Here is a 23,549-nt window from a genome sequence, read left to right as displayed (position 1 = left end):
ACTTAATACTTTTTGGTGTCAAAACCTTATCGAAAGTGAAACTGCTTATACAAATAAAGCTGTAGCTTATAAACTTTATTATCTTTGGCTTTGATACTTAAGTTTTTCACTAAGTGGAGTAGACTTTGCAACTGAGATTCTGCTAATACTATTTATCAACAAATATATTTCAGCTGATCCAAAGAACAAATTTAGATATTTGAAGACTTACATTAAAGTATGATTAGAGGGGCACCTTGGAGGCTAAGTTAAGCATCTGCCTTCAGCTCAGTTTGCCTTTGGCTCAGGTCATGATCTCAGGGTCCTGGGATTGAGCCCCACATAGGACCTCCACTCAGTCAGTGGTAAGTTTGCTTCTTCCTCTCCCTCTGTGATCTCTCTTGCTTTCTCTCTCTCAAATAAATAAGTAAAATCTAAAAAATATATATATACATATATGATTACAAACTATCAAAATAACTAATCCTTTAGCTTCATGGAAACCTGTTTTTTGGGGGGAAAGAAATAGGAAATCAGAAATGAATTTTCTTTGATGAAGGGAATCAGCTTATAATTGAAGGAAAAATAGGAAGAAAATTATTTGCTTGTTTAGAGCCCGAGTTGTAAATTCTGTGTGCTAATTAGTAAACAGAATTTATGACCTAGGTAAATGAATCAGTGGTCTCTAGATTTTTATAATATAACTTTTCCAGTGATATTTAAGTATTGTATTTAGTTTGGTAGATCTGCCACATGATACTACCAAAGACTGGGTGGATCAAACAACAGGAATTAATTTTCTCACATCCCTGAAGTCTGGAAGTCCAGGATCAACCTGGAACCTTATTGGCAGGACCGGTTTCTTCTGAAACTCCTCTCCTTGGCTTATAGATGGCCAGCTTCTCCCTGTTTCATCCTGTGGTCTTTCCACTGTATGTGTTTATCCCTAGTGTCTCACGGTTTAAATTTCCTCTTTTTATAAGGATACTAGTCAGAAGAGATTAGGACCCACCCTAAAGGTCCTTTTTAATTTAATCACCTCTGGGAAGACTTTCTAAATACAGTCATATTCGCAGGTATGAGGACTTAGGGCTTCAGTATGTGAATTTTGAGGGGATAAGTTTCAGCTCATAATTAACACACATATTCTACTGCACTTTGTACATATACCTTCCCCTAAGGTGTTTTTTTTTTTTTAAGATTTGATAAAATTGAATAAAAATACAAGTTATATTTACTTCCCAGTCCCATTGGATTCTATGATAGAGTTTGTACACACCACTTTGGAGGCCTAAAATAATAAAATGAGAGCCTCAGCTAATAAGCTATTCTCTGGAAATGATAGTTCAAGACTGCCTGTAACTAAGCTTTGTTCTCTTGCTTTGATGGTGGATTTCTCTGTTGTGTTTTCCTGTCATTCATTTTAAGGAGCGAATGGTCTCTTGATGGTGGATTGTTCTGCTGTAAAGCCTGTCTTTATCTTTTTGGCACATAAACCTCCACATGAATATGAATGTTTTATGTAAATATGAAAATTCATAAAATGCATAGATGTCTATAAAGTATTCTTATCTTGAAACACTTCTTATATCAAATGACTTCACAATAAAATTGCTTAGGTTATAAAAATTCTTTTCCTGCCCCGTTTAAGTACATATTAAGCTGCTTTATTCTTTAATGCAATAGTAATAATAATAATAAAATACAACTTCTGGTGTTGGTGTCAGCTCAAATTATATCTGCCATGGTTTAAAACAAGTCTGGTAACAGTTTCTATTTTTAAAATAAAGTGTGAACCTTTGTTTATTCTTTAGTAGGTATTTGGTAGGGGAAATCCACTAACATTCTCATGATACATTAATATTGATTCTAGATAGATTAATCAGTTAGGTATTAAAGCTCAAACTGTAAAGAAAAAAAAAAGGAGAAAGAAACAAATAATTGCTTGCCTCTGTGAGAAGCAATTTCCAAGCCAAAAAGTAATGGAATCAATTACAAAATAAAAAAATTTACTGCATAAATTTTTTTTTAAAGATTTATTTATTTATTTGACAGAAATCACAAGTAGGCAGAGAGGCAGGCAGAGAGAGAGGAGGAAGCAGGCTCTCTGCTGAGCAGAGAGCCCAATCCGGGGCTCAATCCCAGGACCCGGAAATCATGACCTGAGCCACCCAGGCGCCCCTACTGCATAAAATTTTAATATATTTTTACATTTAAAGAGTTGTAAGAAAAAAGTGGGAAGGCACTTGAAAATGTTATATGGTTAACATCTCTAATATAAATAAAAATAGCACTAAGACATCTATATATAAGTGGACATGATGAGGTGGTAATTTACAAAAGAAACATAAATAGTACAATTTGAAACCTATTCAAACTAAGAATATAATAAAAATTGTAAGATTATCAGACATGGAAAGAATGATGAGCAAACATGTTTATCAATAGTAAGAAGGTAAGCTAGTATAGTAACCTCCATACCTTGGAATACTATGCAACTTTTAGAAAGTTATATATGAAGAATTTTTAATATAAGAAAATGCTTATAATAGCAGGATACATTATATGTACTGTTTGATCAAACTTGAAAATGCGTAAAACTAGAGGAATACATCAAGATGTCAGTACGATCTCTAGTGGCATTATGTTCAATTTTCATTCTCATAGGCTTTTGATTTTCCATTTTCATCAGTATGCATTAGCTTATTTAAAATTGGTAAATAGAAACATTGGAAAATAGAAAATTCAAAAATTATATAATAGAACCAATAGGACCTCTTTCCAAGGATTACACATCCCCTTTCCCTAATAGAAATATAGTGTATATGATTTCTATCTCCTTAAAAGTCTTTTAAATGTCTACTTTGCAAATATACTACCATATTAATTCAATAAATGCAACATTCTGAAATGAACACAGAAAAAAATATAATCTCTTATGTATAGAGGCTGAAAGGTACACTAATGACTTTAAACAACCAACAAACTTCATGCATTTAATCACTTCACTCCTTAATACTTTATTTTCTTTTGCACCAAATCTAAATTTATTTTTAGATTACTGGGCAAGTTGAGTAAGTAAATGTATTAAGCTTCAAATCACATTATTGATGATTTTTTTCTTTCTACATGGTTTTAAGATCTGTACCTATGGTATATGCCTATACTGATATTTTGAGCATCAAAGGTCTCAAAATGATGATTTTAACTAAATATCACGGACCATATGAAGCATTGATTTCTTGATGAATTGCTGATTGCTGTTACAAGGGAGGAAATAAAAAGTAACACTAAAAGAGCAAATAAAGTGCTGCTCCCATTAGAATGGGTGTAATACTTTCCTCAGCACATGTAACACTGCCCTTAGTAAAGGTGGGTGGGAGGCTACTGTGTAGGGTCCTTTTGGTCTTCAGGCATTTGGTATCAGAATGTGATGATCATAATCTTGAAGATCATGATAGTAAAAATAATCCACAGCAGCAGCAACATTTAGGCGTTTACTGTTTCCTATCCTTTGTGCTAAGTGCTTTACTGTATTTCAGTTAAACATTTAACCCTCTCCGTTAAAAGAGAGATTATCCCCATTGTCCATCTCTAGGAAATACATGCCTTATTTCTTCATCATATCATCCCTATTACCCTTAGTTCTGAATATCTGAGCTAAAAGGGAGCTTATCAAATTTGATGGATTAATTCAGTATCTAGCTTAGCCTCTGAGAACATTTTAGAACAATGGTCATTATACAAAACCTAATACAAATTAACATTTTTTTTTTTACTGAGCCACAAGCACACAGCAGCTTCTTTTCAGTGAAACGCTTCACTTGAAGCTTCCAGCCACTCAAGGCTCCGCCCAAGGGTCAAGCGGCGCCCTCGGTAGTAAGCACCGCCTCCACCAGCGCCGGCGGAAGTAACTTTGCGCGCTCGTGCCTCTCGCGGGACCTACACCACTTTTGGCAAGATTTCGACTAGGAGGGCAAAGCAGTATCTCGCGGGAAGTTGAACCGGAAAAGCGAGGGATAGAAGTGCAAGTGGGTGAATCTCGGATGTGAAGCTGTGCTTTTGGTTTCCTGGAGGTTTTAAGTGCTGGGTCGTGTAGATCTCTTGTCTGGCATCTCGCGGCGGGATAATGTTGACCCGGGTGAGGGCTGGCACTCGACTGGGAGCCTCTGACTGAATCACTTTGCGGGCCGAGGTGGCGAAGGAGGGGGTCGGGATGGGGGAACTTCGAGAGCCTTTGGCTTCTCTGGCTTCACAGTTCAGGGCCCTAGTGTGATGCTCGAGCGCTTTCTCTTGAGCGTTCTCTGTTGTTTTCTCCCAAGACTCAGCTGTGCCCCCACGTAACTTGTTTGCAGTCCATCCTGCAGAGCTGAATACCTGCTCCGTTCAGCTTTGAGCAGAATGCAAGCTCCTCAGGATAGCAAACTGACTGCTTTATCCTGGAACCCTAGAACAGTATTACATGGTAATACCTCGCTAAACTTTGGATGCGTAAATGAAATAGAATTGCAAGGAAGTATACACAGGAAGCGAGCGACTTCCCCCCCCCCCCCGAAGTAACCTTTTAATTTTAGAATAATTTTACAAGAAAGTTGCAAAGATAATACTAATTTCTATAGTCTTCTCACTCAGTTTCCCCAAATGTTAGTACCTAGAGTCGCTTAATTTTGTTTCTTTGACGCAGCTTCTGTTAAGGCCACTTTTTTAAACGCCACAAAGCCTTTAACCTTTACTTTACATATGAGCAATCATTATTTGAAAAAGCCCTTTTTTTTTTTTCATAAATACAGTGTTGTTATATTTGAGGTAATGCTTCCTTGAAAGAACTAATAATCATAAAACATTTAAGAAAAAACCTGCTAATTTGAAGTTTAATAAATTTGTAATATCAGATTGTGTCAGCAACGTTTTCTTATCATCATAGCTGAAAGCAAAGTCAGAGGGAAAGCTTGCAAAACAGATTTGCAGAGTTGTATTGGATCATTTTGAGAAACAGTATTCCAAAGAACTTGGAGATGCCTGGAATACAGTAAGGTTAGTATAATTCATCTCGTGATGCTTTATGATAGAACAGGAAATAAACCCTTTTTGGGGGAGGGGAGCTTGAGGATAAAAGATAAAAATCTAAATCTGGGTGCCCTTTTCCTACAGAGACTAAAGGGAAGAACTGAAGAAATAGATGGAATCATAGGAAAATGAAAAGGGGAGAAAGAAAACTTTGTAGTAATAGTAAGGAAAAAGTTGTTAGAGCCTTGCCTTGTGAAATTGTCTTAATTTTTGAGACAGGAATGCCCACCAATTTGACAAAATTAATTATACTGTAACAGAAAAACCTTAAAACTTTTGAGGGTATTTGACTAGTTTCGAAAATTCAGAAGATAATTAGTCTTTAAAGCTGGCACAGCTCTGTCTTAGCTAGAGTCATTTTATTTGGATATATTTCTTCCCTGTGTTTTTGGCACGCTATGATTTGAACACACACACACACACACACAAATTCTTTAAACGTATTATTGAAAACATCTTTCGTGCATAGAAGTAAGTGAGGTAAGTTTGATTTCAGTGCTTAGTGACTTTTGCCTTTGGTCAGAATGTTATTCTATGGGTTCTTTACATTGAAGTTTTTTTTTTCTTTTTCAATTTTTATTTAAATTCTAATTAGTTAACATATAGTGTCATATTGGTTTCCGGAGTAGAATTCAGTGGTTCATCACCTGCATATAACAACCAGTACTCAGCACAAGTGCCCTTTCTAATGCCCATCACCCATTTAGCTTCTCCCCCATTCACCTCCTTTCCAGCAACCCTCAGTCTGTCTATAGTTAAAAGTCTTATGACTTGCTTTCCTCTCTTTTTTTTTTCCCCTTCCCTGTGTCATCTGTTTTGTTTCTTAAATTCCACATACAAGTGAAATTATATGGTATTTATCTTTCTCTGGCTGACTTACTTTGCTTAGTATAATACATTCTAGTTCCATCATTGCAGATGGCAAGATTTCATTCTTTTTGATGACTGAGTAATATTACATATGTATATAGTGTATACACACACACCCCCCATATCATCTTTATTCATCAGTCGGTGGGCAGTTGGACTCTTTCCATACTTTGGCTATTGTTGATAATGCTGTTATAAACATCAGGGTGCCCATGCCCCTTCAGATCAGTAGGTTTGTATCCTTTGGTTAAATTCCTGAAGTAGTGCAATTGCTGGATCATAGGGTAGTTCTATTTTTAACTTTTTGAGGAACCTCCATGCTGTTTCCCAGAGTGGCTGTCCCAGTTTGTGTTCCCACCAACACTGCAAAACAGTTCCCCTTTCTTTGCATCCTCACCAATATCTCTTGTTTCCTGAGTTGTTGATTTTAGCCTTTCTGACAGGTGTGAGGTGGTATCTCATTGTGGTTTTGATTTGTGTTTCTCTGATGCTGAATGATGTTGAGCATCTTTTCATGTGCCTGTTGGCCATCTGTATGTCTTTGGAAAAATGTCTGTTCATGTCTTCTGCCATATCCTAACTGGATTAAATGTTTCTTGGGTGTTGAGTTTGATAAGTTCTATATATATTTTGGACTTTCTCAGATAGGTCATTGGAAAATATTTTCTCCCATTCTAAAAGGTTGCCTTTTAGTTTCATTGATTATTTCCTTGGCTGTGCGGAAGCTTTTTATCTTGATGAAATCCTAGTAGTTCAATTTTTTCTTTTGTTTCCCTTGCCTACATTGAGTTCTTATATAGTATATTCCATGCCCTGTGGAGTATAAAGAGCAAGACAGTCCCCATATCCAGTTTGCCTGCAGTCTGGTGTTCATGGGGGATAAGGAGGCTGGTTAAAACTATATGAACTATTAATTCCATAAATACCTGATAGAAATAGGCAGGAGAACCTTGTCTTACTTAGCAAAGACTGAGGGTGCCAGCAAAAACCCGAGGAGAAACCAGCCCTTGGTGACCTAACAGGAGTTATCCTAGCAAAAAGAACTAGATAATTTAGGCTGAAAGAAGAGGGAGCACTGCTTCTGAAGCGAGGGATGAAAGCCCAGTACATACTGCTCAGGAAAAAAAAAGGGTTATGTAGCTATAGACAATGGATTCAATCACATTGTTATCTTATTAATCTCCTTTTGGATAAACTCAATAATGCTTTCTCACTTAAAAGGACAACTTTAAGCATTTTTTTTAAACAAATGAAGTATTGACTGATAATAAAGTGGTTCTGAGATAATTTCAGGACAAATTGTACTGTTTTAGAAACTTGTAAATACTGTAATATGAAAAAATAGTTTGTGGTTGTGGTTTTTATTTCGAAACTAGATTTTTATTTTTATTTATTTACTTTTTAAAAGATTTATTTGACAGAGACACAGCAAGAGAGGGAACACAAGCAGGGGGAGCGGGAGCCAGAGAGGGAGAAGCAGGCTTCCCGCTGAGCAGGGAGCCCAGTGCAAGGCTCTATCCCAGGACCCTGGGATAATGACCTGAGCCAAAGACAGACCCTTAACGACTGAGTCACCCAGGCACCCCCCAAACTGGATTTTAAAATGGGTAGCTTCTGTCACAGAGAAAAAAGAAGAATGATAGTGGAGTGTAATAAATTCATTATATTTTTAGTATGTAAAGTTACTCACATAGAGTAGCCAGACAACCACAAATCTTCTGCATGCTTATTATGTACCAGATAGTATTGGCTTTATGTGATCCTCAGAACAAAGCTCTGAGGCTTTTTCCCATTTTTCACATGATGAAACCACATGGCGTTTAAGTAACTTCCCAAGTTTACATAAGTGCCAGAGCAGGGATCTGTATCTAGGCTTTCTGGTTCAAGAACTTCCACTGCCTAACTCCTAATCTCACACCTGGGTGTAATTAGACATTCATGGGTGATTTAAAAAAAAATTTTTTTTAAAGGGATAGTGTCTTCAGATTTTATAGTAGTCTGGCTACCCATACCCTGTAATGATTTATTTTTTCTATTAATGTGCTCAGATTTATAAGTTATTGTTTGACTCTACATTAAATGAGCAGTGAACCTCAAATCCATTTAATTAGCTGTGCCTTCTGCTTCATCTACCTTTTTGTTGCATTTTCATGGTGATTTAAGTTTTGCATAAATGTGCAAAATTTGCCATGGGCAAAATAAAGGCTGAGCTCAGAAAGTAGTCTGAACATGGATGATGGCATGGGGAAGTAAGAACAAATATATATATATATTTAACTTTTATTTGGAATGTCATGCTTGCAGAGTATATTTACTTCCAGAGAAAGATGAGTGCATTTTTGTCTTCTACCTGGAAAGTGATTTACTTATTTTAGTTTCCTTTCTTATCTAAGAGATGTAGATAATGGGGAAGATTGAGTATTTATTTAAATTTTATTTTTTTGTAATAACCATTTTTACAAGTCACTCTCTGACTAGCTCTTTAAAGTTGTTTACAGTGAGTTTAAATTTTGCTCCTCTCATTGCCTATTTATCTTTCAGGGAAGCCCTTTCATGGCATGACTTTGAACTTCCCTCACTATGCTGCCATCTCAAGCTGTGCAGTCCTCTCTTTAAGCTTCGTTCCATACTTCTCAGTGTTTTCTGGTAACTTCACTTAGTTTGATACTAGGCAATCTCAGAAGCATGTTATTTTCCCTTCTAAACCTGTGTTGTCATTTGCCACTTGCATATTTTTTCTCACTTGTTGAAGTTATCACTATCAATATGTTTCCTCTTTTCTTCTCCAGACCTTCAAGGTAAGGAATGAGCCTTAATCAAAAATAAGTCTGACATTTGCCCTCAGCTACTGGGAGGTTATCTCTAAGCCCTAGAATGTCCTGCCCAAGAGTGTCCTTGTTTACTTGAGGGGTTGGGCCACACTGGAAAGCCACACTGTGATTTATGGTGGGGGCTGTGGGCCATGGTATCAGCTTGGCTTCCCACCTCTGACCTCCAGAGGAGTTGGAAACTAAAGATTAGCCAATTGATCATGTTTGTGTGACTGGGCCCCATTAAAATCTAGACACCAAGCTTTTGGTGAGCCTTCCTACTTGGCAGTATTCTTACACATGTGGTCATACATTGTTGCAGGGAAGAGTTGTCCTTGCCCATGATTCCACTGGAAAGCACACGTGGAAGCTTCTTGCTTTGAACTTTCCTGTACTCTGCACCATGTATCTCTTAACTTGACTGACCTTGATAGTTTGGCGGCTCCCAAACTATGGACTGCCATACACTACTACTCGGCCTCCATCATAATCTAAATGCCCACCAAATGCTTTTGCTTGTTCCTGAGAAATTTCTTCGTTTGGATTTCATTTGTAACCGCTTTATTACTGTTTAGTTAAGCTTGCATCATTTCTTATTTGGCATATTGCAGTCTTCCCTTTTCACAGTCTCCTACCTTTAGTATTTATTTGTTGGCTTATATGTAACCACTTTTATGACATTGTCTGCTAGGCAGTGTTCTAATCACTTTACAAATACTAACATAATCCTCTGTACAGCCTTCTAAGATAGTTGTTACTATTTACACTTTACAGATAGGAAAGCTGAGCATATGGGGGCTAATTAACTTGCCTAATGGAACAGAGCTCACATTTGGAGGAGCTTTGGGAGTTTGTCTTACCCTCTGTCCTGCTGCTTCTTAGTACCATCGTATTCCATTGTGCCACTCCTGGAGTAGAAGCTTCCTCTGCCCCCCAGTGTCTGCAGTATTATGTTTGGACTAAATATCTTAGCATGACTAGACAAGATCCTTCATCCCTCTGGGCTTGTGTATGCTATTCCCTCTGCCAGGAATGACCCTCTCCTTTTTCCCTCTGTACAGTGGTTAAAATATGCATTCAAATCCTGCCTTTGCATCTTGTAACATATGACCTAGGTAGGTTACTTAACATCTCTGCCCCTCACTATCTTTACGTGTAAAATAGGATCTAATTCATAAAATTTGGGAAGATAAAATGATTTTATATATATGCAAATTTTAGAATATCATTTGACATATAGTAAGCCCTCGATATGTGTTAGCATTATTTTTATTACTATTACTGTTTTTAACCAATTCTCCATCAACCTGACCCATATATCCTAGACAAAATGGGTTCTGCCTTGTGTTTCCATTGAATTTTGTTGATAACAGCTATTGTAATTCTTTCGAGATTGTGTTGTCATAATCTTATTAAGTTGTCTTTTCTGACAAGAGAGGGTCTTGAAGAACCAATATCTTAAGACTTGAGCAATTCATCTACTTACTAACAATTTAGTGTTCATAAACCAAGTACTGTTTAGTACTGTTTTAAGCACTGGGTATACAAAGATGGATTATATATATTCTGTCCTCAATTGTATATGAGGGGAGGATTAATTGGAAATCTTTATTAGACACTTTTCTCCAGAATTCACACAGTTCATATATAGAGGGGGAAAATACAGCCAGATTGCATAGCAGAATCTGTGAATGAGATGGAGTAGGATGGTTGGGGAAAACAGAAATGAGCTCTCTATTTCTGTTTTGTCCCTTATGTTAGCTTTACACAAATATTTAACCTTACTTTGTGCAAATCCCTATGAAGTAGTAACTTTTAGCCCCTTTAAAAGTCATAAATTAGAAAGTACCAATTTTAATGGCCAATCTAGGCCTGTGATACTAAAATCCATCTTTGTCCTCTACCCAGTGTGCTGCTATGCAGGTGTGGAGTCCCAGCCCTGGGAGTGTATGCACATGTCTCCTGATATAAGGGATTCCTTGTATGCAGTATTTTCACCTTCGGTTGGTCTCTACCAGAAACGTAAACCATCACTTAGGACTTCTAATTGAGCTACTGTGAATAACAAATATGGATGTAGATTGCCTTCTATGAGAAGCACTAAAGAAACAATGCCAAGAAAGAGTAGGAGGCAGTCAGTTCATCATTAGAATCTCTGATTAGCATGATGGATTCATGCTAAACCAGACTTTTAAAATGATTGAATGAGCACCCTCTAGTGGATACCAATAGCAGTAAAATGGATTTTTATTTTTATAACCATAAAAATTTAATTGGTTTTGTAATCGACAAGGTTATACCAATTGTGCTTAGCAATTCCTAGATAAAATGATTTTTTATCCTCATCATTTAATAGGAAGGTAGACTAGAGAGTAGAATAAGTACTAAGAGAAAAGAATAGTCACAGAAAAGTTGAATGAAAATAATAACATCAATAACCTTGTCCAAATAATACATTATACAATTTTTTCAAAGGATATGTGTGCACAGGCAAGTTATAGCAATCAACTTCCAGATTTTCAGTTTTCATGTATTCTCTTTCACAAAGTTACTCTGATCCTTATGTGCCTAAGTGAGTATTTATTCTCCTTTCTCAACTTACCTTTCTTTTGTCTCTCTCCCACTTTACAAAAAGAGGACACACTTTCACTATCCTGACTCTTCCACATTGCAGTTCTCCAGGGTGATGACACCTCTGCCTGTCAGAGACTGTTGGAATGTCATTGTAAGGGTTGAAAACATAAATGACTAATGACAACAAATACTTTGTGACAGGTCAGGTGATTTCCAAGTTTTGCTTTTAGCAAAAGTAAAGGAGCTCCAGTTGAGTTGTCAACTAACAGATCATTTAAAGATTATTTTTGAAGATAGATGATTAAGTGATTTGGGACTATAACTCAGAAAGAAATAGAAGTCAAAAAGAGAGACATCGCTATAGTGAAGTATAATTATTACCCACTTATTTAAGGTTTTTCTCAGCCCTTGTGAAAATACAAAACAGGAATATAGTTGATTTTAACCCTGACTCAGTATGGGCCTTGGTAATATTCATCTCTGGATATATGGAGACCAGGTTTGGGGGAGGGGGGTTGGTGGGAAGGGAAGTTATTTCATTGAGATCCATTTCCTAACACTTCCTTTTTATGTTTATTATCAAATCTATAATAAGTATTTTGATCAATCTTATAGTAAAAATTTTACTGATAACTGAATCCAGAAGTTACCATTTTAACACTAAGAGATTTAGGCCACAGTGAAAACAGATTTAGTGTATATATATGTGTGTGTTGTTTATGGCAGAGAAGTATGATAGGGTAATAAAAGATTTCAAGCACAAAAATGTATTAAAATAAAGTTATGTGGGGGAAATAGTATGTAAATAGAAAAAGGAACTAAAATTTTCACCTGTTCAAGAAGATTCAGTCCATGAATTTTTAAATGGACAATGATGGGTTTCAAAATCACTCTGGTATTTAGGTTCCACTGGATGCATTTTAAAAAGTGGTATAATTTATATTTGAAAATGTCAATTTTTATAGTATGCTGGAAATTAAGTTTTTAAGTCTATGGTGAAGATTTTGATGTCAACTTAAGACGTGCCAGAGGGTACATAGTTTTTTCAAAATGATACCCGTGGAGGTACGAGCAGACATCTGTAGATTACTGGTTTTGTGGGTCCCAGTTCTCCTGGCTGCTGAGGTACTTGAACTTATCATTGAAGACCAGTAAGTGGAACAGCTTCAGACTCCTCATAAGTCTTGAGAGGAGTGCTGGAGTGTGGTGCCTGGTGAGTGTTTTCTTAAGTCCTTTAATGTACACTCCCTGTATTATCTGCTGGGCTATGTGTCTGTCCAGTTAGAGCTTTGGACTTTAGTAACCACTGGCCTGGGAGGCCCAGGGGCATCATCCTACCAGTGCACTGGAGTGTGAGTGTGTGTGTGTCTTTGTGCGCATGTGCTTGGAAGAGGGGAGGTCACTGGTAGTTGGGGGGTTGGGTTTGGTGCTGAGACCCACATTAATATGCAGTTTTGCTTTCTCAGGGGTAGGAAGCACCATCCTGAGCAGTCCCTTCATCAAGTGGTCCCATTGCAGGTGCTCCAGGCAGCATGTATCAGGCTATTCCGATTGTTAGGAGCAGTGGGAGGCCAGGGCACTGATGCTAGTCCAGGGTTGGGGTGAAAATTCTGTCTCTCTCTATGGTCTGCTCCTAGTGCTACAGTACAAAGGTCTCACACTTTGTTAGACTTTAAAGTCAGCCAGATTTTGAATCAGGTACTTCTGCTTAATAGTGATAGAACCTTGGGTGAGTTGCCAGACTTTGGGAAGCTTCAGTTAGCTAACTTCTAATATGGGGGTAATAGCTGTCCTTCGCGGTAGTGATGGTTAAATAAGCTAAGTATGAAAAATGCATATTGTAAACTTACTTTATTCATTTATTTATTTTTTTAAAACATTTTATTTATTTATCTGACAGACAGAGATCACAAGTAGGCAGAGAGGCAGGCAGAGAGGCAGGCAGAGGGAGAAGCAGGCTTCCCGCTGAGCAGAGAGCCCAATGTGGGGCTCAATCACAGGACCCTGGGATCATGACCTGAGCTGAAGGCAGAGGCTTTAACCCACTGAGCCACCCAGGAGCCCCACATATTATAAACTTATGATTAGTAATTTTTATTATTAGGGTGAGGTAGGGTGGGTGGATTAGGTTGTAGGTAGAAAGGTTTCTCTGAGGAGATAAAGCCTAAACTCACCCCTCAGCAGAGAGTAGGGGAGTCAGCCAGGTTTTAGGTGGGCCATTGTAGGTCAGAGGAAAGGTCATTATAGGCAGAGGGAACAGTTTATCCTGAGACTGGTAAAGGCTAAAGAAAACTAATTCCAGGAAGTGCAAGGACTTCAGTAAGGTTGTGTACCAGTTAGGAGGAGTCAGAAAATTTTTTTAAAACAAGGTCTTATTTCATCCGAAAGTTGTTAAAGAATGAGAATAATTTCTGAAGATTGCTGACTCACTCTGCCAGAAGTATGTGTATGTATGTGTTGTGTGTGTGTGTGTGTGTGTGTGTATATATATATATATATATTTTTTTTTTTAAGATTATTTATTTGAGAGAAAGCAAGGGTAGAGGAAGAGGGAGAGAGAAGCTTTAGCAGCTTCCCACGTGGGGCTCGATCTTAGGACCCTGAGATCATGACCTGAGTTGAAACCAAGAGTCAGATACTTAACTGACTGAGCCACCCAGGGGCCCCAATAAGTATATGTTTATAAATCCAATGAAGCTTTCTCCCCTAGAGTCCTTCAGTGAACTTTATCACATTATACTTGACCCATATAATCTGCCACGAGCCACACCAGATTACTTTTTTTTTTTTTTAAGATTTTATTTATTTGACACAGAGACAGCAAGAAAGGGAACACAAGCAGGGGAAGTGGGAGAGGGAGAAGCAGGCTTCCTGCCAAGTAGGGAGCTCAATGCGGGGCTTAATTCCAGGACCTGAGATTATAACCTGAGTGGAAGGCAGATGCTTAACCGACTAAGCCACCCAGGTGCCCCAGATTACGTTTAATTACCCAAATGCACTGTCCTCCTTCATATGTCTGCCTGTGCTATTGCCTTTGTCCTTCAACTTCCCTTCTCATTTTGTCCTATGGTATTCCTCCTTATCATTCAAGATTTAACATATTGTATAATACACAAAAATAGTGTTCCTAAACTAACAATCCTTTTATATACAATAAGGTTAAAAGGAAATACGCAAGAATAGTAACCTGTACTAAGGGATCAGAAAGAAAATGTGACTAAATGGAGAAACATTGTAGTCAGGATTGGAAAGACTAAATACAATAAGGATGCTAATTCTCCCCAAATTTACTGTATTTAATATAATCCTAGCCAAGATGTCTATCTATCTACACAAATATTTTATAAATTATTTTAACTGACCCAAGTGATTCTAAAGTTCATCTGAAAGAATAAACATTCTAAAATAGCTTTGGAAATTCTGAAGAAAAAAAAAAAAAACATTTGCTCTGTCAGATATTAACCAATTGAAAGTACCCTACCATTGTTAGCTAACGGGACAAGCCACTCCAATCTGTATGAATTAAATTATATTTCTTACTATTACTTCTCTGTTACATGAGTCAGAACCCTGGGTAAATTTTCGTCCTGTTTCGAGGGTAAGATTAGGATGGACTGAAATAAAAGTTATAATTGTGACATTTGTAGATCTTCCCTTTGGGTCCATTTTAATGCCGTGGTTCCCAAAGTGTGGTTCTGAGGATTAGCAGAACCATTATCACTGGAGAACTTGCTAGAAATGCTAATTCTCAGTTCCTGCTTCCAACCTACTATATCAGAAAATCCTGGAGTAGGGCTTAGCAGTCTCTTATAGACACTTGATGCATGCTAAAGTTGGCAAAGTACATTCTTAAAAAAAGAGGTTGTCCTCTTCCAGAATTCCTGAAACAGACAAACTCGGCTCCTATGATGGTGGACCATCATAGTAAGAGGCAGTAAAGGAGAAAGCAGTTTCACATATTAGCCCCCAGTGGAAATTCACCTGGCACAGTTCCAGCCACAGGTGTTACATTTCAATCCAGCCATTTCTCACATAGTCAACTCCAGGGTGAGTAGCAGCTGGAATTTATTTAATTGACCATGGTTAATGAGGCTCCCAAATAACTCAGCTAGAAAGGTCAGCTTGTAAATAAATTAAATATTCCTGCTGTATCATATGTCAGTTGATGTGGGCTTGTGACTGTTAAGAGCTCTTAACTGTTGGACTAAATAAAAAATTAGGAAAGAGAATCTTCTGGTGAAGGCGGGAGGGTGGTGGGTGGGTGGTACTGTCAATCCATAAGTGATTTTTTAAACCATCCTTGGTTTTGTATCATCTGAACCACTGATTGCCTCACTAACTCTCTTACTGTAGAGTTCACTGTAGTTTTCCATACTTTTTTTTCCTGAGAGGAAGATTTTAACACTCACTCTTCTAAATGCCCTTTAATGATAGTACTTTCCCCTCCAATAGTAACAGTCTCAGGTTTTAAATTTTGTCTTTATGAAAAACTCTTGTGCAAAGAATGATTGACAATCTATTTTGATGTATTCAGAGGTATGAAAAGACAGGCCATGTGTTTTTGGCAAGATGTTCTGCAGGAAGGTACTAGGCTGAGGCAGGTAAGGCATTCCTCTTTGGTGCAGAATTTAAGGGACCCTTTAAACTCAATAATCAAGTAACACTTTAATGGGTACAGTTGATTAAAAAGAAAGAAAACCCATGATGAATAAAATACCAAAGTTTTAAATAAAGTCAGGATCATGACTGGTAGGTTGAACCATACTGGAACCTATGGCAAAAGGCCAAAGTCAGTGATACTTATCTTGACTCTGAAAAAAAAATCACAGGTAAGTGTGAAACTAGGACCCCGTTCACTTGATTAGTAATATAAAATTGTGTTTGTATATGTAATATTAATACTATTTTGTTTTTCTTTTTCTGTTTCTAGGGATATACTAATATCACCATCATGCTGGCAGTATGCTATCCTTCTTAACCGATTCAATTATTCCTTTGAACTGGAAAAAGATTTACATTTAAAGGGCTATCACACACTCTTTCAAGGATCTTTACCCTACTATCCTAAATCAATGAGGTGTTACCTTAGCAGAACTCCAGATAGGATGCCTTCAGAAAGACACCAAATTGGAAATCTAAAAAAATATTATCTCCTGAATGCTGCCTCTCTTCTCCCAGTATTGGCTCTGGAATTAAGGGATGGCGAGAAGGTTCTGGATCTCTGTGCTGCGCCTGGAGGCAAATCGATAGCTCTGCTGCAGTGTGCTTATCCAGGTAGTGTGCTTTTCTTTCAGTAATTGACAACTTTTAAATACCCATGTATTTTAAAGTACTTTCAAAGTATATGGGAAGAAGTGTAAGATTGAGTTTGCAGACTTTGAAAATCTGAAAACCAGGACAGTATGTAGAATGGAAGTTTTAGCTGAGGAATCAATGTAATTTTTTAAAATTTTTGGCTATGCACTTGCAGGTAATTTTGAACAAAACAATCACATTTTGTAAACATAAATCTGTTAGGTAAGATGAATCCTGATAAGCCAATAACAAAGACTTTATTTTATTGTTGACTTTTATACTTGAGAGTCTTGTATGATATTTCATCATACTTCTAGGCAACAAAATATGCACATTTAAAGTCATTTTTTGTATCATTAGACCATAAGGTTATAAGGCAGTTTTGTCTAATAGAAATATAATGTGAAGTGCATATAAAATTTAAAATATAAAATTTCTAAGTACTCGTTAAAAAAAGTAGAAAAGGTTGAGTTTAATTTTAGTAATAACATTGTGACCCAGTACATCCAAAATATTTCAACATGTAATCAAAATAAAAGTTATTAAAGAGACATTTTGCGTTCTTATTTTCTTACAAAGTCTTCAAAATGAGTGTGTATTATACGGCACATTTCAGTTTGGACTAGCTGCCTTTTAAGTGCTCATAGCCACATGTAGCAAATGGGTATGATATTAGACAATGCAATTCCTTTTTTTTTTTTTTTTTTTAAGATTTTATTTATTTGACAGAGAGAGAAAGAGCATAAGGACGGGGAGCAGCAGGCAAAGGGAGAAACAGGCTCCCTGCTGAGGAGGGAGCCCAGGGTGGGGCTTGACCCCAGGACCCTGGGATCATGACCTGAGCCAGAGACATTTAACTGACTGAGCCGCCCAGGATTCCCTGCACAATGCAGGGATTCTAAAAGACTTTGAAAAGTTTTTTGGAAGTAACAGATCTTTACCATTATTAGTATAAAAATGGTGAAATGTATGTAAATGTACATTTTTATATTTGTTAAAAGGAGTGAGTCAAGCAATAGCATAAATTATTTTCCTAATTAGATAATAGGACTTTTTAAAAAATTACTTCAGATTTCCCTGGATAAGTATAACTTATCCCTTGGTAAGATAGGGTTCAGCATCAGTTATGTCTGATTTTTGTCTGATGGTTTTTATAAATGCAGATGCTGTTTTTTATTATAGATTGTGATGGAAATGGTGGGAATTATGTTATAGTAGTTTCACCAAGCTCTTTAAATCCTGAATTATGACCCCAAATGTCCATAAATATTTTTCTTCAAGCATTATTTTAATGATCTGCTAAGTAAGCACCAGCTTTTGATTTTGTTGAAGGGAAAGGGTTACAAACCATCTCAGTTACTAAAGGCTACTTTGCCTAGTTGTTTAATTCATTCACTTTTTTAGCCAAGGTACCCATGTGTTTAATTGTCTTTGTTTGGTCCTTTGTAAATTTCTATACCCTGGTACAGTTTGCTGTAAAAAGATTCTGGATGAGTGGAAGCATGCTTCTCAGTTATAAGGTTGGTGAAGTGTCATTGTGAAAGGAGATGCTCTGACTGAGGTGTGCTTTAGGAAGTTGATCTGAACATTGATTCTTTTAAAACTATCCAACTTTGCTTATTATCCCTTAGAAAGTTGTTAGTATCCCTAGGGCATGCAAAGCCCAGTTTGAAGACTGCTAATTTGTATCTTCCTTTGAGAGCACTCCCTGTTGAAATAGATTTCATAAACTTTTATGACAACTGTGAATCCAGTAGTATTAGGCGTTGGAACAAATATATCAGTTAACTATGTATTTAGGAGGAAACATACTGTGTGTTTTAGAGTTGTTATTAAAACTCTGTTATTGAAGCTTGCTGTATTTTTTAATGTAAGGAATCAGAACAAAAGAGGTAATTTTGTATATTTTTATAATTTGAGCTGAAGATTTATGGAATCGTGATCAGGAGTATTTTTACTTTCATTCTTTTTGTGTTCTTTGGCAGTATTCTTATTTTGTCTGTTATCAATTTTGAATAGAGAATTTTTAGTATTGTAAAAAAATGGAAGAGAAATATCAAATTTGGGTACCATGTTAAAGAGAGCATTTTAATCCTAAATTATCCTTATTAGTAGGCTGTATTTCACATGCTTATGATAGGGAAGCTGATTTGATTAGGAATACAAATGCAAACTGATATATCCTAGGAATTTGAATTGGAGAAGAATCTTACTGTTCTTATATCAAGGGCAATGAACTATAGGCACTGTTCCAAGTAAAGAAGCTTTTCATCTAAGTAGGACTGATGATAATGGTTTGGTAAGAAGTACAGATGTCTTCATGCTGATGCTCAAAGCCCAAATTAGGTTAGCTACACTGCTTGAATTTGGAATGTGGAAGCAATACTAAAATAAGCTTTTAAAAACAAAACCTAAAATGATGGCTGCAACTAAATGTGCATTTATACAACAAATTTCTTTAGATCCCTACTGGCCTTTATTCTGGGCCAAGAGGCTCACAGTTTTGAATGATTAAAAAGCTCATATTTTAGGATGATTAAACTAGTTTATTTCTCTTTTGGTCCAGCTGCTCCCACCTGTTGACACCGTGACAGATTATCCATTTTGTTTTTATTTTTGTTTTTGTCAATACGGCCTTTGTTATGTCCTTGTCTTGACAGAAGAAGAGAAAACAATTCTGATTCTAAATAGGAAGGCATTAACAAAGCAAGAATGACCCAGCTTGGTGGAGTGGTTTGTTCACCTTTCTTGCTGAGGGCTCTATTCATGAAATTTTCTTTGCTGTCCCTGATACATTCTTGACATCTAGTTAGCCTTTGGTGGTAGAAAGGATTAGAAAGACTCCTTGTTTTACTGAATTGCTTTTATCCTGCTTCCTGCTCCTTTAGGCCTCCAGACCTTTTGCATACCCTATGGGTAGTACTTTCCTCCCCATCTCCTCCCCTGCTGACTCCCCCCCACCCCCCATTCTTCAAGTTTTCACTCAGGAATCAACTTTCCTAGAAAGCCTTCCAGAACTCCCTGTATTAGATGTACTTTTTATTTTGGTAGTAATAAAAACATTTCAGAATAACCTAATATGTGCCAGGGACTGTAGTAATCACATTGTGTAAATCTGTGTTTTCAAACATTTTTTAGTAGTCTTTGCTTCCATTGTCTTACGCTGTATTTCTATATATACATGTTTCTGAAGTCCTAGGGCTCTGAGGAACACAGTGTGAGTATCATGGTGTATAGATCTTTTTTAACCCTGCAGCACCATTAGTTGGGCATTATTATGCCCACTTTAAAGATGAAATCAAAACAAAGAGAAGTTAATCTAAATTGCCCTAGGTAAGTAGCAGAGGTGGGATCTCAACTCGGGTTTTCAGGAATGTGCACTTGACTCTGTTTTGAGGTCTCCTAATGTTACTCAGCTGCTGACTTTTCTAGCAACTTCCGTTAGACAGCTTCTTGAGAATAGGGGAGGTTTGCACTTACCTTTGTGTCTGCAGCCACTAGCACCCTGCCCAGTCTATAACAGGTACTTAGTAAACCAGAATCTTGAAGTGGTTGTATTCTCAAGTGTATTTTAATCCATTTTCAAACATGTTCTAACAAATGTGTTGTTAAATTTGTTGTGAAGTTGTAACATTGCTTCCAGATATCCCAAAGAATCTTACCATTAGCTTTCATATCACTTCTAATATATGGACAATACCATTATTCCAGTTTTTACATTGAGAGTGACATATAATTCCTCAGATAATCATGATTATGGCTATGGCTCCAAGGAATAATTAACAGAACTGAAAATAGGCATAACTGTTTTTTTTTTCCAAGTTAGTTGCATCAGAGTAAATTAATAAATGAAACTACCAACACAGTTTCTTTCCATGGACCAAAGGCTGCCTTAAACCGATGTAAAGCCTCATTGACTTACTCAAATCTTTTTTTTTTTTTTAATTTATTTATTTTTTCAGCGTAACAGTATTCATTGTTTTTGCACAACACCCAGTGCTCCATGCAAAACGTGCCCTCCCTATTACCTACCACCTGTTCCCCCAACCTCCCACCCCTAACCCTTCAAAACCCTCAGGTTGTTTTTCAGAGTCCATAGTCTCTTATGGTTCGCCTCCCCTTCCAATTTTTTTTTTTATAAACATATAATGTATCAAATATTTCTTTTTTTTAAATCCACCCCCTTTCCTGCTTAGATGAATAAAATACCAAGATTTGGCTTATTTTTGACAATTTAAACATGAAGTTAATTCTGTTTCAATGTAGTAAGTCTTAGTGTATATATGAAACTTGAGTTGTGATGTCTTATATTACATGTTTTAAAAAGTTTAACCAATCTAGGACAATTTCAAATAAAATCTACATCTAGGACAAACAATATAACATAAAGCTATATTTTAAGTAGGAGAGTTCTTTTAAAATGTTGAATTAAGAATCTTGACCAAAGTTGTAATTTAATGAAAAGCAACTTGATTTTCACTTTTAGTAGTTTAAATATTCTTATGATGCCATGTTTCAGATCAACTCAGCCACATTAGTGAGCGCACACTATGTGTGCAAGGCTTTGGATGGTAGGTATGGAGATGTGAAAGATGCAGAAGTAACTAAGACTTTGGATTCTTACAAAATGACAGACTAGGTCTTCTAAACAACTCCTGCTGAAAACAACTCCTGCTGAAAACAACTAACAAATGTAGCATATAATATTAAAAACAGAATCTTTTTAAATGTATTGGTGATCTCCAAATATTCAGTGACCAAAATCTAAGAGATAATGGGAACCCAGAAGATCAATTGAGCATCAAAGCTAGCTTTTCACTTATGAGCATTTGCTTAACCTGAAAAACTTGAATGTTGATATTCATTGCTTCATGAAAATATGGTAATAAAAGACAAAGCCAGAGCTTGCCCAAGAGAGCATCTGCTAGGAGGTTAACTTACAGAAAGCTGAGATTCCAAATTAGTATACCCTCCGTGTAAGGTAAACTAAGAAGAAATTGTCCTATCCCAAGGGACTGAAAAAGGAAACTGTTTTCAACTTTGATAATGGATGAGGAATGGAAATAACCTCTGAAATTGTGTAAGCACAACTAAGCCAGTGAGGACCATTATAGTGAAGTTGCAGAACACTGAAAAAGAGATCTTAATAGCAGCCAGAGAGGACAGATAGTTTACCTTCAAAAGACAACAGACCGAGAATTGACCTTTGAGAGTAACAATGGAAACTAGCATTCAGAGGAACGATGTTTTCAATGTCCTGAGAAAAGACTATAAATCCAGAAATATATTCACCAAAATATCCCTGAAGAACAAAAGTGAAATGACATTTTTTTTTTTTAGACAGAGAGTATAAGTTTGACACCAATGATTCTGAAAGATGTGCTTCAGGAAAAAGGAAAGCCATTGTAGATGGATGATAAGGTGTAACAAGAAGAAATGAAGAATAAAAAAGATGTGCAATATATAGGTAAAATCTAAAAGTCATTGACTAGAGAAGACAATGATGCTAATATTTTGTGTAGTTAAAGAATGTAAGCCCAAATAAAACCCAAATATATGGTAACAGCATCTAGTTTGAGAGGGAGAATTAAAAGATTATTATATCTTTTAGGAAAAACAGGTTGACTAACTTTGTATTTTTTTTTACATAAGCATGCATGTTAAAATTTTTATGTTCACCAGTAAAATAATAGCAATGGAATATAATATTTAAACCAGAAAAAGGGAGAAGTGAGTGAAAAATAATTAAGACATGGGTCTTTCCTAGTATCTGATGGGGATCAGGTGTGACTTTGGGGAGGTCTCTTGGCCCCAGTTTATGCTCCACCACAGATGTCTTTGACTTCACCTTTACTCCCATTCCTTACTTAAAGGCTTGAGACCCTTGAATTATTTCCAGACTAGAGAAACCCTAGAAAAGATCCATGCTATTCCTGCAGTTTTATGCTGATAGTGTTACTGCCGTCACAAATTGAGCAGCCTCCAGATGGCTGCCAGCGATAAGCAAAAATCTCCACACCTGAGTGGTTGCTGTAACTGGCCTTGGGACTCTGGCTTGTCTGTAGGGACCAGATAGCATAAATCTGAAGTGTGTGGGAGTTACCAACTCTTGGAATGGACTTTAACCAATGAGAGGCAGAAGACAGGAAGGTGACAGCAGATTAATTGTTCTCCCTCCTTACTCCACTAAACCCCATAGTTTCTTCTAAGGCTCATCAATTTCAGACTATGGACATATCTTGAGAGATTGACCAGTGCTGTAGCCCCCTTGATTACAAACCCTTTTATATTTATGCTCTGTCTTTATATGATTTACTTCTTTTTTCTTTCACTCTAGTTTCCCTGTGGTTGTAGCCCCTCCATAACATTAACTTTTGCCTTCAGTCATTTTCTAGTGATTTCAGGCTTTTAGACAACTGTCCATAACCTACATTAGCAAATCCTCCAGAAGCCCCTGAAATAAACGTGTAAACTAAATTTAAAAAGAGTATAAATGCAGTATAAATAAATGCATTTTAAATGCAGCTTTAAGGCGATTTCTTACTACTTTCTCCCCACTAACAAAATTGATGCCATCTCCTGAGCACTTTCCATATGGAAATTGCGGTGTGGTGGTAGTAGAAAGAGTAAGCAGTGCAAGCAGACACCACTCATGAGGCAAAATATGGTTAAGTACTATGGAAGAGGTTCGAAGTATGTATGAGAAGTGGACAAGTCAGTCAAATTTGGTGGAGCACAGAGTATGTTGGTAAAACAGTGGGAGGTTAAAATTAAAAGGTTGTCTTAAGGTCTCATTATCACAGACCTTGAAATAAATCAGTAGTTTGAACTTTAATGGATGATGGGAAATCATTAAATGTTTTTAATCATGGTGTGACAATCAGAACAACCTATGTATAGATACACATATAGAGAGATGTAGATGTATATATATTTATATATTTATACATATAT

General features: G+C 36.7%; 1 protein-coding gene across 1 annotated transcript in view; it reads left to right on the top strand.

Annotated features, from left to right (window-relative positions):
- Positions 1–3,945: 3,945 nt before the first annotated feature.
- The window catches only part of NSUN3 (NOP2/Sun RNA methyltransferase 3), a 54,817-nt gene continuing 35,213 nt past the window's right edge, over positions 3,946–23,549 (top strand). Inside the window, exons 1-3 of the mRNA XM_046001539.1 lie at positions 3,946–4,120; positions 4,904–5,013; positions 16,231–16,574. Coding sequence (XP_045857495.1) covers positions 4,109–4,120; positions 4,904–5,013; positions 16,231–16,574 — 466 coding nt within the window. The 5' untranslated portion in view covers positions 3,946–4,108. The remainder of the gene's footprint in view (positions 4,121–4,903; positions 5,014–16,230; positions 16,575–23,549) is intronic.

This window comes from Meles meles, chromosome 4, assembly GCF_922984935.1.
Source record: "Meles meles chromosome 4, mMelMel3.1 paternal haplotype, whole genome shotgun sequence".
NCBI lineage: Eukaryota > Metazoa > Chordata > Mammalia > Carnivora > Mustelidae > Meles > Meles meles.
The sequence above is the reverse complement of the archived record's forward strand: the minus strand, read 5'-3'. Positions and strand labels throughout refer to the sequence as shown.